Raw genomic sequence first — 14,253 nt, 5'->3', positions numbered from 1 at the left:
GTGATGATACCTGTGCAGAACGATAGCTCTAAATTCAGGGACCCTGTAATTCATAGTATAAAACTCATTTAGAGACTTCTAATTAGTTTTTTTTTTTTTCACATTGGATTATGTCTAAGGATAATTAATTTGAGAGCAATTGTTTCTAAAATAACAGCTAACCAAACCTCCTCACAAAACCGTTCAACCAATCCCTACTTTACTTTCATATAACACTTTGTAAATATATGCAGAGTATTACTATCATCTGGCAAGGTATCTTTTGCTTTAGAGAATGTAGTAGGAAAAAGAAATATATAAGAACCCATCATTTAAAAATAGTTTCACATTATGTTGGTGAAAAGATTAACACATTTCTATCCATCCAAAAGATTTTTACATATACGTAGAGTATCCAGATGGATAGGACTTACTAAGGATATCATGGCGAATTGTAATCCAAGTGTTTTAACATAATTTAGGAAGATTAATTGATCAATTACAGTGTGTTTATGGAAAATCAACACCAAACTGGTAGAAGGATGAAAAATGTATGTAGGAGGATGGGGACAACTCTGTACAATGTAAAGAATGTAAGACAGTATTAATGGATTGCAAGTAACCACTCTAAATAATGGAAGTTAATATTATACTATTCTGACTAATGGGGAATTTATTGCTTACACATTACATCTACTTTTATTTATACTCCTAAACTATGCTCAAAGACAAGGGGCATAACAGTAATATGAAGAGACTTAGTAGTAAATGTAAGTTTTTAAGAGGGGGTGATAATGGCACTGTTTTCCACTAGCTGTCTTGGACCTTTTCAAATATGATGCTAAGGCACACAGGCACTGAATTATTGAACCACATTCTTTGCTTGCCTATCCACCCATCCAATAACTTTTAAGAGTCAGCAGAGGTGCTACCTCCCAGCAATAAGGAAAGCGAGGACTGCAGGTAAGGCACTGGTTGCACCCGCGTAGTTCAGTGGTGAGTTACTGGACCGCTAGGGGCGGAAAAAACCTGCATTTGCCTTGATCCAACTGGGGCACGTCTACTTCACCTCAGTTTAGGAAAAAAAGCAGCAATCCACACCCACCCATCCACAATGAGGAATATACACACACATACATGCAAGAATATGTAATATATAGCTGTGCAGGCTACAGAATATATAATTGCCTGAATTAGATGCAAAGGAAATTATTCCTACAACTAGTCAGAATGACTAAGGTCAAAGCAGGCTTACAACACCAATACAGCTAGGTCGCTGAGCCCACGTGGGTATCTTTGCAAATGACTTCAGATTAGATATACAGTCTTACAGTACATGACACACTCATGAGAGAACTACTGAAAATTAATGTAATGTGATGGCCAAAGACCCGTCTTCGGAGGCAAAATATCCTGGACCAGGTTTGTTGGTTTTATGCTCATAAGAGAAAATACTGGGAAGTGGGCTTGTGGGCCTTAGAAGGGTATGGAGACCTCACTACCTACGTGAAGCATGTCTCCTATTTCTTCACCCAACCGAATTCTCGAATGGACTGAAGGAATTCAGTATCCCATGGCTGTAGAGTGGAGCTTGTATCCCTTACCTGCACTCAACTTATGCCTAAGTTGTATATATATATTTATATATATGAACTATAAACAGATATTGCAGCCCATTTTTAAGTGTAACTTCAGTATCTGTTTTGCCTTCAGACTGGAGTGAATTTCCTCTTGTTTACCTCAGTAAATCACTCTCCTTGCTGTTCTAACTGATTGAGCATACTGCTGAATCACAGTGAGCACAAAAGCAGCCTTTCTTCAAATATGCATAGCTTTATAATCCCTTAAAACCAGTAAAAGCTGGCAGCGCAGCCGCAAATTGCATCCCCAGCCTTCACTGATCATTCTCACCCATGCATCTCTCTTGTCTCGGTGTCCCAGGCATGCACGCTACCATGTGATGAACTAGATTTGGTAACCAATCTGTGTTAAAACTGGCTCACCCAAACAAAAATGCTTGAGAGACGAGCAGCATGCCCAACAGCGCTAGTCGTGCTGCTCCCTATGGTACTCCAAGGCACTCACAGACACCGATGACGCCTCTGGTTTAGGAAAATCCGTGGAACAGTATTTTCCAGACACTCCCTAGCAGCCTCAGTTGTGTGCCAGGGCTTCACCTCTTTATTTCTGGATGTGAAATGTGTTATGGAAAGCACAGAGGGCATGACACCGAGATGAGCAATTTTTCACCAGCATTACCCTACAATATCCCATCCCAAGTTCACCGGATGACAAGCTAGATGATATTCAATTAGCAACCGACATCTTAATCTTCTTAGCTCCTGACTTTTGCTGACAAATCGTGCTAGTATTTGGCAGCATATCAAAACGATAGGACCCCGCAATTTCAGTTGCGCTCCAGGCACATTAAAATGATGACTTCTACTTCTTTGGTGACAATACAACATGGTTTTAGCAGCAGAAAAATGGACCAAAACCTCATTATTTCTGAACCATGAGTCCAGTCCCAACTGAACACAATAGTAATTTTGTTCTTAAACCATTCCAAGTAAATTATAATTACTGAAGGTCTTAAAAAGAGTTAACTGGCATTCTTGGCATTGCATACCACGATATATCTAGCCTACCTTTATTGAAGTGCTGCAGTCAAAACGGAAAGATTTGGTTTGTCCATTTTCGAGATACACCTTCAGAACATTTGGCATGAAAAGAAGTGAATTGTCCTTAACTGTTTCCTGCCAAGCAAATTAGTGAATTGAATTACAACATGTAACAAGGGAAATCTAAATGTTGTTCTATAAAGAAGGACATCATTCAGATGGAAAGGTAACAACTGAAAAGGAGTGTGACGGGTCAAATTGAAAGCAGAATTAGCAATGCCCTGCAAGTGTCTAGCCATGCTCATTACAGCTGCACTCTGTAGGTCTCTTTCCTGGAAAAATGTAACTGCTCAGATACATTTTATGTCTGGCTTGGGGTATTTTCTTTCCCTAAATACTATCTGACAATAAATGCTGTCTCTAAAGCTGAACCATTTTCAATAAAACAGAAAAATAGATTACTGTTTCTTTGACTATAGTGAGCTATTTAGTGTCTTCAATCTGCAAAATGGGAACTGCAGATTCATTAGTAAGAATTACAATCAAGATGTTTTACATTCTCTTTATAGCTGGATACTAAATGCTAATATCTGTTATCGTTTAAAAGAAGTAACATAATATTGCTACCTAATTGTGACGATTCATAACAAGGATAGTAAAATAAACAGGAAAAAGGAAGGGAAACAAAGCTTTGTTTCGTGTGGCTTTTTGTGTGTGGGTTTTTTGTTTTGTTTTGTGTTTTTTTTTTTAAGCAGAAATTGCTTTTGACAAAACACAGTATCAATTTGTGTTTGGAAGAGAGTTGGATAAAGACATCAGTGTGGAACGATGTTCTGGCAAATTATTAAAATGAGCCAGGAGTTCATGTTTAAGGAGGAGTTCAGTGCCTCTCAAAGGGAGGCTGACTTTGCCTTAGGGCTGGAAACAACAAGTTCAAGTAGATGAAACAAATTTTAGAGAGGTCTGTAAGGTAACGTTAATCTGTTTTCCTGACATGCTACTTCTCTTGAGCTTATGGGTTTTCCTACTACAAAATTGCTCTGAAAAAAAACCAAGCAAGCATTATCAAGACTATAAAGACAGACATATATGTGCTATCACCACAAAATGCCTTCACTAGCATTTTAATTTTATTTTAAGAAGGGACAAATTTTTCACAATATTATGGGCCCAATGGAGTTTAAAAACAGATCTTTCAAAAACTTCAGAAACAGAAAAACCCTTCCGTTTGCAAGCCTATCACCATTGCTCCTACCATATAATTCCCTCACTTTCCAGCCTTGAGGCATACCTTTGGATGAAATGCTCAGTCCTTCCTAAGGTTAAATAGTTGAATACTCACCGACACCTGGCCATTGATAATTACTTCTTCTGAGAAGCGCACTTTGACAGGATTGGACTTCAATCTTGCCTTTTTTGCAGCACTAATAAAAGCTGATTTAGGAGACTGGAAGGAAAAATGATGACAAGATATATCACATAATTTCAAGTTAAAACCTATCTTTCCTTTTTCAGTTATTCCCCCTGTTTCTCACACACTGGGAACTCTATGTATACAGCAACAATTTGCATACCATTCACTGAAGAATGGAAATACAGTCAAACCATAATGTGTCCCAAGGTAATATATATGCACATACATATAAGGAATCACCGATGCATACTGCACATACTGAAAGTTATCCCGCTGTCAGACTAGAGCGAGGAGAAGGGCTCTCAGTGTACGTACAAATTCCTCGTAGCGCTTCCACAATGACCCTTGTCAACCAAACTTGTTTGCATGAATGGACATGGAGCAGTGACCAACCAGTAACCCTTCCTTCAAACACTGAATGGAAAATATTTGCATAACCTGTGATCCACTAGATACAGACATACACACAACTTTTGCCAAAAAAGTGTCTGAGCACTCTCCGAGCACAGTGGCATCTCACTGTAGTAGTCCACTTCAAAACGCAGGTTAGAACCACCAAAAGGCACCTGCAGGCCAGCAGGCTTCCCCCGAACGTATCCCCTACACACACCTTGTGCAACACTTGCCTTCAACAGATCAGACACTTTGTGGGACTTCATGGATTAGAAGTCTAGAAACACTCCTAATTTTCTTCTGGGACCTAACTGACTTTTACCTATTCCATTATTCAATGGATTTGCCTGTGATCAAGTGTTCAGCCCTTGGAAAAAAATTCTCTCTCCATTTGAGGAGTTTGACTAACAACCCATTTTTAGTAACAAATTAAATATTCACAGTCAATGGGATTTCCATTTTCAGCAGCAGAAGCAAGGTAGTTTTATACACAGGTCAGTTACAAACACAGCACTTCTGGCATTGCCTAACTCCATAACCATGACAATGGGCAACGGAAGAAATTCTGGCTTTAGCTGAAAATCACCGGGCTCCTTCAGGCCACGTTTTGGTCCATTTGCTTCAGTAAAATGTGAATTAAGATTTTCAGAATCTTATTCTAACTCCTGAGAAGTGGTCTTACTAGCTTTGGATACTGAAAAGACTAACTCGCGTTGGCTTGCCTGTGAGAAATTAGCGCAGGCGTCAGTGATGATGATCTTGGAATAATTTCCTATTACCAGTGCAGCATGACAGCAGTCCTTGTAAACACAGAAGTCTTGTCACCATCACTCAAATTTTAACTCAATTAACAGTCTGCAGGAGTGATGCAGTAGTCCAAGGCCACATGCTCTTGTTGTCTCTGATCTCTGCTGAAACTGCTTCAAAAGTTATTTTCTTGTGATGCAGAGGCCTTGTTTCTAGTAGCTAGCAGGAAGAAGTCTCTAGCTCATTTCTGTATGCCACTGATTTATTATCACACTGAAAATGTGGTAACTGTTATCATAGGCTCAGTATCAACCAGCGAACAAGGAATGAAAGATGCCACATTCTCCCAGGAAATATCAGAGCCATGCGATACTTTCTGGAGCACAAAATAGAACCAAGAAACAAAAATGAATGCTTCTTCACTTTTACAGTTCGTTCTTTCTTACCTCTTCTCTAGCAGCTATGACCATACATCTTTTTAATCAGTAACAGTAAACGACAGAAAATTCAACCCCATGATCAAACCAAGCTCAGCTTCCAAAGCCGGTGCTGAAAAATGCAGAAGGTCCCCCGGAAGATTTGAAACAACCAATGAAAAGAAACAAAGAAAAAAAAAAGTTAAAAAAAGAGAAAAGTTAATGTCTTAGGGCCGGGGCACCCAAAGCGCTTCTTCAGCAGGAAGGGACAACATGGTAACACTGAAGAAGCATGCTTACATATCGTAGTCTAGAGATGAACTCCTAGAAAGACACAGTATACAACAATACCATGATTAATACAATAATTCTACACATGCCTTTTCTAATTTCCCTCCTCTCCACGTAGTTCCTTTCTGCAGTGTGTAAGGGAGAAAGTCTATATGGCATCCAAGTAATGGACTACAACCTGTTGATTCCCACTGCTACGGGGCAGCACAGCTCTAGTAGCTACTAGTGCTACTGGCTCTCCCTTGCAAGGGCAAGGGGAAAAAGCGGCTTTCACTTACTCTTCTTGCTGGAAGAGGCTTTTTACAGTTGTTTGCTCTTGTTGCAGATGAGTCACCAGTCTGGCCTCTCTTTACAGGCAGACTGCCAAATTTTCTTCCGGAGTTTGGCAAGGTTATTCCCATAGAGCAGATCTGGCAAACGGTTATGTGGCTCTGTTGCTCTCTACAACCTCTCTACAGCCTCCCTCTTTTCCTCTCTACAACCTCAAAAGTCACTTGTGGGGGGCATAAACACTTAAATGATGTTACTGCAAAAATGTGGTAGGGGGGTCCAACGCAACTGAAAGATTTGAACATATGCGAGTTCCCAAGAACCCCTCCAGGACGTGGGGTTTCACGTACGTACTGCACAGCCAGGGGAGCACACCGCGGTGCGGCTTCCCCCCTTCCCACTTCTGCTGTGGCTACGTGGTCAGGACTCCGGCCCCTTGCCAGGCACTCTGGGTGAGCCTGGAAGCAGACTGCTTTCTAAAAAGCTTCAAACTATAAACCAGGGGTGTAAGAAAAACTAGAAGAGCTGTGCCAGGTATTTGGGGGAATGTTCTCTGCTGGTTAAGGGTTTGAGTAAGAGCACAGCTTTTGCATTTAATTGCACAATCTCATTGTTTCTACCTCTGCATCAACTTGGCACTTGACATTTTCTCTTTGAGAAAGGAACTGTTTCTAAAAAGTGCGGCAAACACCTAGGAAAACAGTTGGGTTTGATTGTCGAAACTTGCTTGTCTAACAAAGCATCAGCAAAATGATGTGCTGCTCTATTCTGTTTTAATGTCTTCAGGTTTGTAGGTGAAGAATGCTATCAATTAATGATACTCAGAGTGCCAGGTTCATTTGTTTCTGATACTCTGACTTTTAGCCAAATGGAAGCCATTATCCTCAGTTAACCACCTTAAGCAGGAGGTGTTTACACTAACGCAGAACATTTATCACTGCAAGTAAAGTATTTGCATTGTCACAGTTAAAGCAGCTTAATTAGAGTGACTTTTGCAAAATTAAGGGACACATTTTACCAAGGAGTCAAAATACTTCAAAAACCCACAAACATCATGCTATGTGACGTAAGCACTGTTTCCTGTTAAAAGCTCAAATTTATCAGGATTTTAAATACTTTTTACTTGTTTACACAGAATTCAGTAAAAATTGAGCTGATCATTTTGAGACTAGCTGGAGAAACTGCTAACAATATAAATGAAGCATTGCATAGAGATCTGCTTGGAGGAAATGATAGTGAAGACTGAGACCCTCCTTTGAACCCTGCTTGCTAGGGACTGCAGTCAATGGGCATCCCATCAGTAGGGTCAAAACACGAGAGATTGCTATAATAAGATGAGGCTTTCTGGAAAATATTACTTTTCTCATTTTCTGGAGAGTTGAAAATTAGATCTTATTTTCGTCAGCAGCATTATAACAGGTCATTTTTTGATAGCTCTTAGAAACAATATCCTACATTTTGAGGGAAACTGTTTTTCGATGAAAATAAGAATGTCTAGTACTTTGTCTGCTTTTGCAGGTAAACTATAATTTTGGGGAGATTCCAAGGGAAATGGTGTTTATTTGCTGCAAAAGCCCCTTTGAGTGCTCTTGCCGGCAGAGGTGCTACAACAACAAAACCTTTACTCATGCTCAAGAAAAAGAAGGGTTTAGCATTTAGAAGAGCATAGTGTAGTACTGAGTTACCATAATGAAATGAAACAAGATAGCAGTCACAAGGTAAAAAGAAAACCTGCTCTCTGTGACAATGTGTCAAAATCAGACAGAAAAAATGGCCACAGATTGTATATATGCTATCACTTCTAAGCTTGTTACTTAAAATTAGTCATTAGTTTAATACAAAATATTATGTTTGTTCGGAAATAAAGAAAAATTGCAAGACTGCAAAAATATGTTGACTTTTTGGTCCATCCCTAAAGGCAATTATATCAGACAAAATTTAGCAAGCAAATAAAACGTGAATAAGAGGAAGAATTAAATTTATTAAGTGGAACAGTACATAATGCCCAAAGGCAAACTAAATACTGCCATTCATAGCTGTGAGCAAGGCTGAAACAACTACATTGGCTCACAAGAGCATAGTAGAAGAGTAGGTAGGGACATGGGAGAAATAATGTGGAGAAGTTTTACCATGCAGCATTTTGTTATAACCACAGGGCACTGACAGATCATCATCAGGAGTACTTGTTAAACTCTTGGAAAAAATTTAATTGCTGAAACAGTGGTCAGATTTGGGTTCTCTCTTAAAAGTTGGTGATCGATCGCAGACAATTATATTTTACTATTTGTATTATTTATATTTTACTATTTTTAGATGGTAATCACAGTCTGATCATTAGTCCCATGCATGTATAACATGGACCTGTAAGGTGGGGAATAGCCAAACCTTACTTTAATGCAGGCATTGAGAAAATCCAGTTCATTCCATCTGCAGTAGATGACAGCCTAGTTTACTGTAATTGTCCCAGAAACCATAAGTGAAACCTCAGGTCAGCTTCAGACTTTGTGGAACGTGCAGACGTTGCAGCGCATCTCGTGACTACATGGGCCCGAGCCATCTAGCTCTGCGTTTATTAAATGTGGAGATCCTCCATAAAATCCCCTGCACTGGCCTTTTGGGATTCTGCCTCTCCAAAGTTCAGCCCTTTACATTCATGGATTACTCCCTTACATTCATGATTACATCTCATACACAGGTGACTACTCTTTAATCAAGTGCACAAAAATACAAAAAAAGTCAGCCGTGCCGTAGTACTTTTAACCCTACAGCTGCAAGGATGTGGACCTTTGGGAATGAAAGAAACCTTCACCCCATACAAACCCAGGCTAAAATGAACAAATGAAGGACTATATGAATTGTAATGCACCTGAGATGGGAGAAAGGGCTAATGAAGAGGGAAAAGAGACGTAATGGCAACTGGGGGGGAGAGGAGAGAACTACAAGGAGAAAATGGTGGACAGGGTGAAGGGTGGAGGGGCTCTCTTCCACTTTGCCAAAAAATTAACATGAAAGTTCACATTGGATTTCCTCACAGTCTTCGCTGCTGAAAAGATCATGTATTTCATACAACTGTACTCCAGAAAAATCCATATAGCCTAAGAGGAGGCCTCCAGGAAGGAAGGTTAGGATTTGCACCACACACAGACGGAAGAAGAAACGCTGCACAGCACAGGTCTGACATGAGAAGAGGCTCCTTTGAACAGCAAAGAGTGGTTGGCCATCGTCCAGCCAGCACTTCCAGGAGGCAACGCAGTGATGGCAAGTTTGTCATTAACCACACCGTGATCCTCTCCTGCGTATGATTAAAGCTGTGTATTGAACTGACCATACCAAAAAGCTGATGTGGAAGTTACGCAGTGGAAAAGGTCCTCAGGATGACCGTAAAAAATGTACACATTGAAAATAAAAAAAGCCATCATCTCTACGCCAACTTCGCACCTTCAAGCAGTCAAAAAATCATCTTGTTCAAAATGCTCACGTCTGACTTCCAAATGATTTCTAAAACTACACCTTGGTAGTCATCTTCACTTTAGATTTTGAAGTCTTTGTGACAAACCTGTTTCTTTTTTATATCCTTCTTTACAACCACGAGTCTAGGTATGGTAGTTGCTGCTGTTACACGACTCCAGAAAGCAAAGCAGCATGAAAAAAACATGTGAGACTCTCAATAAGATTGTTGCCACAATCATTACGATCCATAAATGTTATTTATCGTAGTTTTTCTGCAAACGTTGTGTCTCAGACACAACTGTGTTATAACAAGAAGCATCTCTTTCAGAACAGAAGAAGATGTTAGCCTTTTCCCCTTGCAGAACTTATGCACAGCAAAATTGCCAAAGATCTCAGTTGGGCCTGGACTACATCCAAGGAACTTAAGAGATTAATCATGAAAGCAACCTATCAAATGATCTGTATACATAAAATCTGAACAAATATCAGAACAGGCAAGTTATTTGATTTCAGTAATGCTTAAAACTTAATAAGGCAACAAGCAGAATGATAGTCCATTTACAGAATAAAATGGTCAGAAATGATAATCAAATGCCATACTTCCAGAAATCAAAACTTTGAACTGCTTCAACTGCTTTAGCTGTTCAGTGACCTCCTTGTGAGCAGTGGTGATATGAACCTAGAAGAGACTTGTAGATTGATGGAAAGAAAAAGATAACCTAATGCTTTGGTTTGGTCATAATTAAAATGAAATTTTAATGAGTTTAAGCATTAAACAAAACTAAATGCACTTAAGCAAAAAATGATCCGCAAAAGCTTTCAAAAAGTACTAAGTGAACTACAGAGTACTATAAATCTAGATTATGTCTACTTTCACCTGCAATCATAAAGGATGGTTACTTAAAAGCATGAAAACAAAACACACTCTAAATAGTGCAAATAAAAACAATTAAGAAACAGCACTCTTGTAATCCATCTTGGCAGATATTTTTCACGCAATGGTAGAAAGAAAAAGGTTCACCATCAAGAAGAGAGATCGATTAAATCTTTGTAAAGATGTATTTCTGCCAAGAATGGGGAAGAAGTTCAGTCTTTATTTAAAAGCTCTTACTTTTCCATTGTCTGGTTTCTACTTCATCTTTCCAGTTTTATTGGCAAAATAGCAAAAGGAAAAAAAGGAGGAGGCAAAATTAAAGAAAAGGGGAAAACACATGTGCATCATTATTTTTGAAGACATAAATATTATTTCCAAACCATGAGAAAAAACGTATTCGCCAGCAGACCAGCACAGGTACGCAGCTGGAGTGCAGCAACACCCAGGATGGCAGAGCTGAGAGGGATGTCACCTAACAGGCTCAGGCGCTACTGACAATAACATTGCGGCAATACGAAGGCCAGCATGGGCCTTATGTTCAAGGCAACTCAGGAGTCCCCAGGAGACTTCACAGCCCAGGGTTTGCAAAAAACTGAGGGACCTTGCACTGCTTCAGGGCTCAAGCTTGGCTGCGCACGCTGGCAGCATCTCAGCTGCTCCCCATCCCTCCGCACACCTTTGTTTCCACTGCAGGAAAACTTGGGCTTGAAAGTGGTAAGGGAAGGATGCTATGAATCAACAAGACCCTGGTCTGGATGGGTAGGGAGGTACAATAAGAGTGCACAAACCAGAGGAGATCTGCAGGGTGCAACTGTCCTGCAGCCCATGCTCTCCCAACTAAGCTCACGCCACTGAAGCATCCCAACTTTGGGATAAAAATGGGTCAAATAAAGCTAGCCCCAATATACATACATCAACTGCATCTTCTGATTGCTCTGTGGACATTTTTGGGGAGACAATCTTCATGCCTACATGAGAGAAAACGTCCACCAGCCCTGAAAACTTGTGTGCCTTCTCTGCGGAGGTAGAGCTGGGGGCCTCTGACAGACATGCCAGAGTGGGGCAGCACAAATACGTGTATAAGATGGGCACATCAGCTCAAATGGCTGACAGGGCGGCAAAGTGTTTCAGTGCCATTCCTAGCTCAGTGACATCTAGAGGTGGTTCAGTTATTGATTAGCTTTTGGTGCTATGTAATGAGAGGAGCAGATTCTGCCTTTTCAGGCCTCGAACACGGCTTGGACCGAAAGACCTGGGAAGATACCAGGTCGTGACTTTCCTTCTCCAGGTCAAAGGCTGGAGGAACACCGTACCCATGCTGCAAGGTCTCCCATTGAACATGAAGTGGACAGTTAATTTGGGTTTCAGCTTCCCTTATGTTCAGTACATTATAGGCTTGCTCTCATACCAGCAGCACAGTGATAACAGGCCACAACACCTCACAGTCACGTAGAACCACATTTTACTGTCCACTTTTAAGGACTACGCATACCTGCACTAAAGCGCGTGCCCTTTCTTCACCTGACATTTAAAGAAAGAATGAAGCCTGTCAACGGATGAAATAAGGCAACCTGCATAAAAAAGGCAAGTGGGTGAAGATTTCTTTTCCACTTTTATTATATATATTCCCTGTGATTGAAACCACTGGCTGTAATCCTGCAAGCTTTAAAGGTGGTTAGGTTTCTTTATTTAGTCAGACCATGCCTGCATTTTCATCTAAGGTGGCTGATGTCAGCCAGAACCCAGCTCACCTTCCTGCCAGTGGTCTTACTGCAGCGTGGTAGCCCCTGCCTGGTTTTACTATGCAATGCGTGCTTTTCCCCCGTGATTTAGTTGCTGTGCAGACTGGCTTCTAGAAAGGGTACAGGACCAGCACAGCTACATCTAAACTAGCCAGAAAGGCTAGTGAGTAGCACGAAGCCACATGGCACTGGCCAAGCTCCATTTGCAAGATGTGTATTTTGGCAGCTTCATCAGATAAACTTGTTTTCACATCTTTGTGTCAAATCCATCTCATCTCTTATTCTTAGGTGAAAAGGATGCAATTATCCCTTGTTAATCAAAACTGTTGTGTATCAGGCTAGCCGACAGGGAGCTGAAGGGACCTGTTGAATCCAAAATCACCCCTAACGCATGGCAGAGGCCCCCCAGCAGCCTGCAAGGTACGCACGGCTGTGCACAGAGGCATGGGAAGAGAGAGATGCTTGGCTTCTCTCCTTTCTCATGGGAGATGGGTTTGAGCTGACAGGTCATGAACCCGCTCCCACAAACTGCCGAGCGAGGCGCAACGGCGTGTCGCATCAGCCTGCTCCCAGGTGGGCTGCAGTTTCTCCCACTCCCTTCACGCCAGCCTCACGCCATCGCCTGTCTGTCTCTTCTCTGCCCTCGCTTCCACATGCCCTGCACTGGAGATGCAGACAGATTCCTCCCTTGCATAAGGCACAGCTGGTTTCATACAGCAGCATAACTCTGTGGGACCGAGGCAGCATCAAGAAAAACCCAGGAGCTGCAAGAGATCAGAAACTGAAGTAGAACTCAGCGTCCTGCTCTACCTATCTTTCTGGGATGAGTTTAAAGATACTGCTATTATTTAACTTGCTAATGCAGTCTTTGAGCACAGGACGCAGTAACGCCATCTTAAACATCACCTTTAAGAGACACAGCCCTTATCTCACTTATTTCTTTTTATTGCACAGATAAGGTAGAGACACAGAATATAGGCAGAAAAAAAAAGCTGCTATGTTGCTAGGAAACTAATTCAGAAAACACTGACGATACTTACAGGGTAAGGTTGAACAACAGTAAGGAGGATTGACTCTTTGCAGCTTCTATAAAAAGAAAAAAAAGTAAAATCAAGTAAAGATTCATACTTTTATTCACTACAGATAACCAGCTTTTCTTTTTAATAGAGAAAACTGCAGTAATATGGCAAAATGTTTCTTACATAGCAGAGAATTACAGAGATGAATAATATGCCAAAATAACAAGTTTTTTCCAATCTAACAAATTGAATCGACTTAACTTTGCAGTTTATACTATGAAATATTTGCTTCATCAGAGATCTGCATGCTGCAATAATGATTTTTTGCAGCAAGAATGGAATAACATTTGATTAATCTTATCAGTTCAGCATCTATAGACTATGAATTTCTTTCACCTACTTCACAAATGCAGGTCACTTTTTATACTATCTAGCTCTTGTATACTTAATGCCAAATTTATCTGAAGACAGCAGTGTTTTCAAAACAAAAACGAGGACAAAATTTAGCCCCCATTTCTCCTCTAGCTCACCTTTCTAAATGGGTGGAAAAAGATTCATATTTGGTGAATACACCCATTAGAATTTTTACATTTTTACAAGATTGCTAAAGAAACATTTTTCTTTAAAATTAAACAGCTCTTCTTTAGGATGAAAGTAGTAAATGGAAAAACATACCAGCAGCTCTAAAAACCCCCAACTGATTTACAGGATAAAGAGAAGAAATTATTAGGAATCCTGATATGATCAAGTGGTCTAGACAAATGACAAATGTATATTTTGACAATTGGTGGGCAGTTGGGAGCGGTGAATAGCTGGGGAAGAGTAAGGGTAAAGTGGAAGAAGAAGGAAGAGAAGCCAATCAGAGTCAATATCTCTTATATTGCATTGTTGGTCAGATGGCTGTTGAGGGCATTATTAGCTAAGAAAAGGACAGTGGCAATTTTGTTGAGATGGAGTTGATTTTCTGTTGGTTTTACTACTTTCAAACACAATTAATTGTTTATTTATGTGATATACTGCCTGGCTAACTGAAGTGC

General features: G+C 40.4%; 1 protein-coding gene across 7 annotated transcripts in view; it reads right to left on the bottom strand.

Moving 5' to 3' along the window:
• The window catches only part of FRMPD4 (FERM and PDZ domain containing 4), a 410,476-nt gene that overhangs the window by 18,457 nt on the left and 377,766 nt on the right, over window positions 1–14,253 (bottom strand). For all 7 annotated transcript variants that reach the window (XM_049834627.1, XM_049834628.1, XM_049834633.1 and 4 more), the window contains exons 5-7: window positions 13,238–13,283; window positions 3,943–4,047; window positions 2,628–2,735 (exon numbers count right to left, since the gene is read on the bottom strand). In XM_049834627.1, coding sequence (XP_049690584.1) covers window positions 2,628–2,735; window positions 3,943–4,047; window positions 13,238–13,283 — 259 coding nt within the window. The remainder of the gene's footprint in view (window positions 1–2,627; window positions 2,736–3,942; window positions 4,048–13,237; window positions 13,284–14,253) is intronic.

The sequence above is a fragment of the Accipiter gentilis genome, chromosome 31, assembly GCF_929443795.1.
Source record: "Accipiter gentilis chromosome 31, bAccGen1.1, whole genome shotgun sequence".
Classification (NCBI taxonomy): Eukaryota; Metazoa; Chordata; class Aves; order Accipitriformes; family Accipitridae; genus Astur; species Astur gentilis.
Note: the sequence above shows the minus strand (reverse complement) of the source record. Positions and strands in the feature narration are given on the sequence as shown.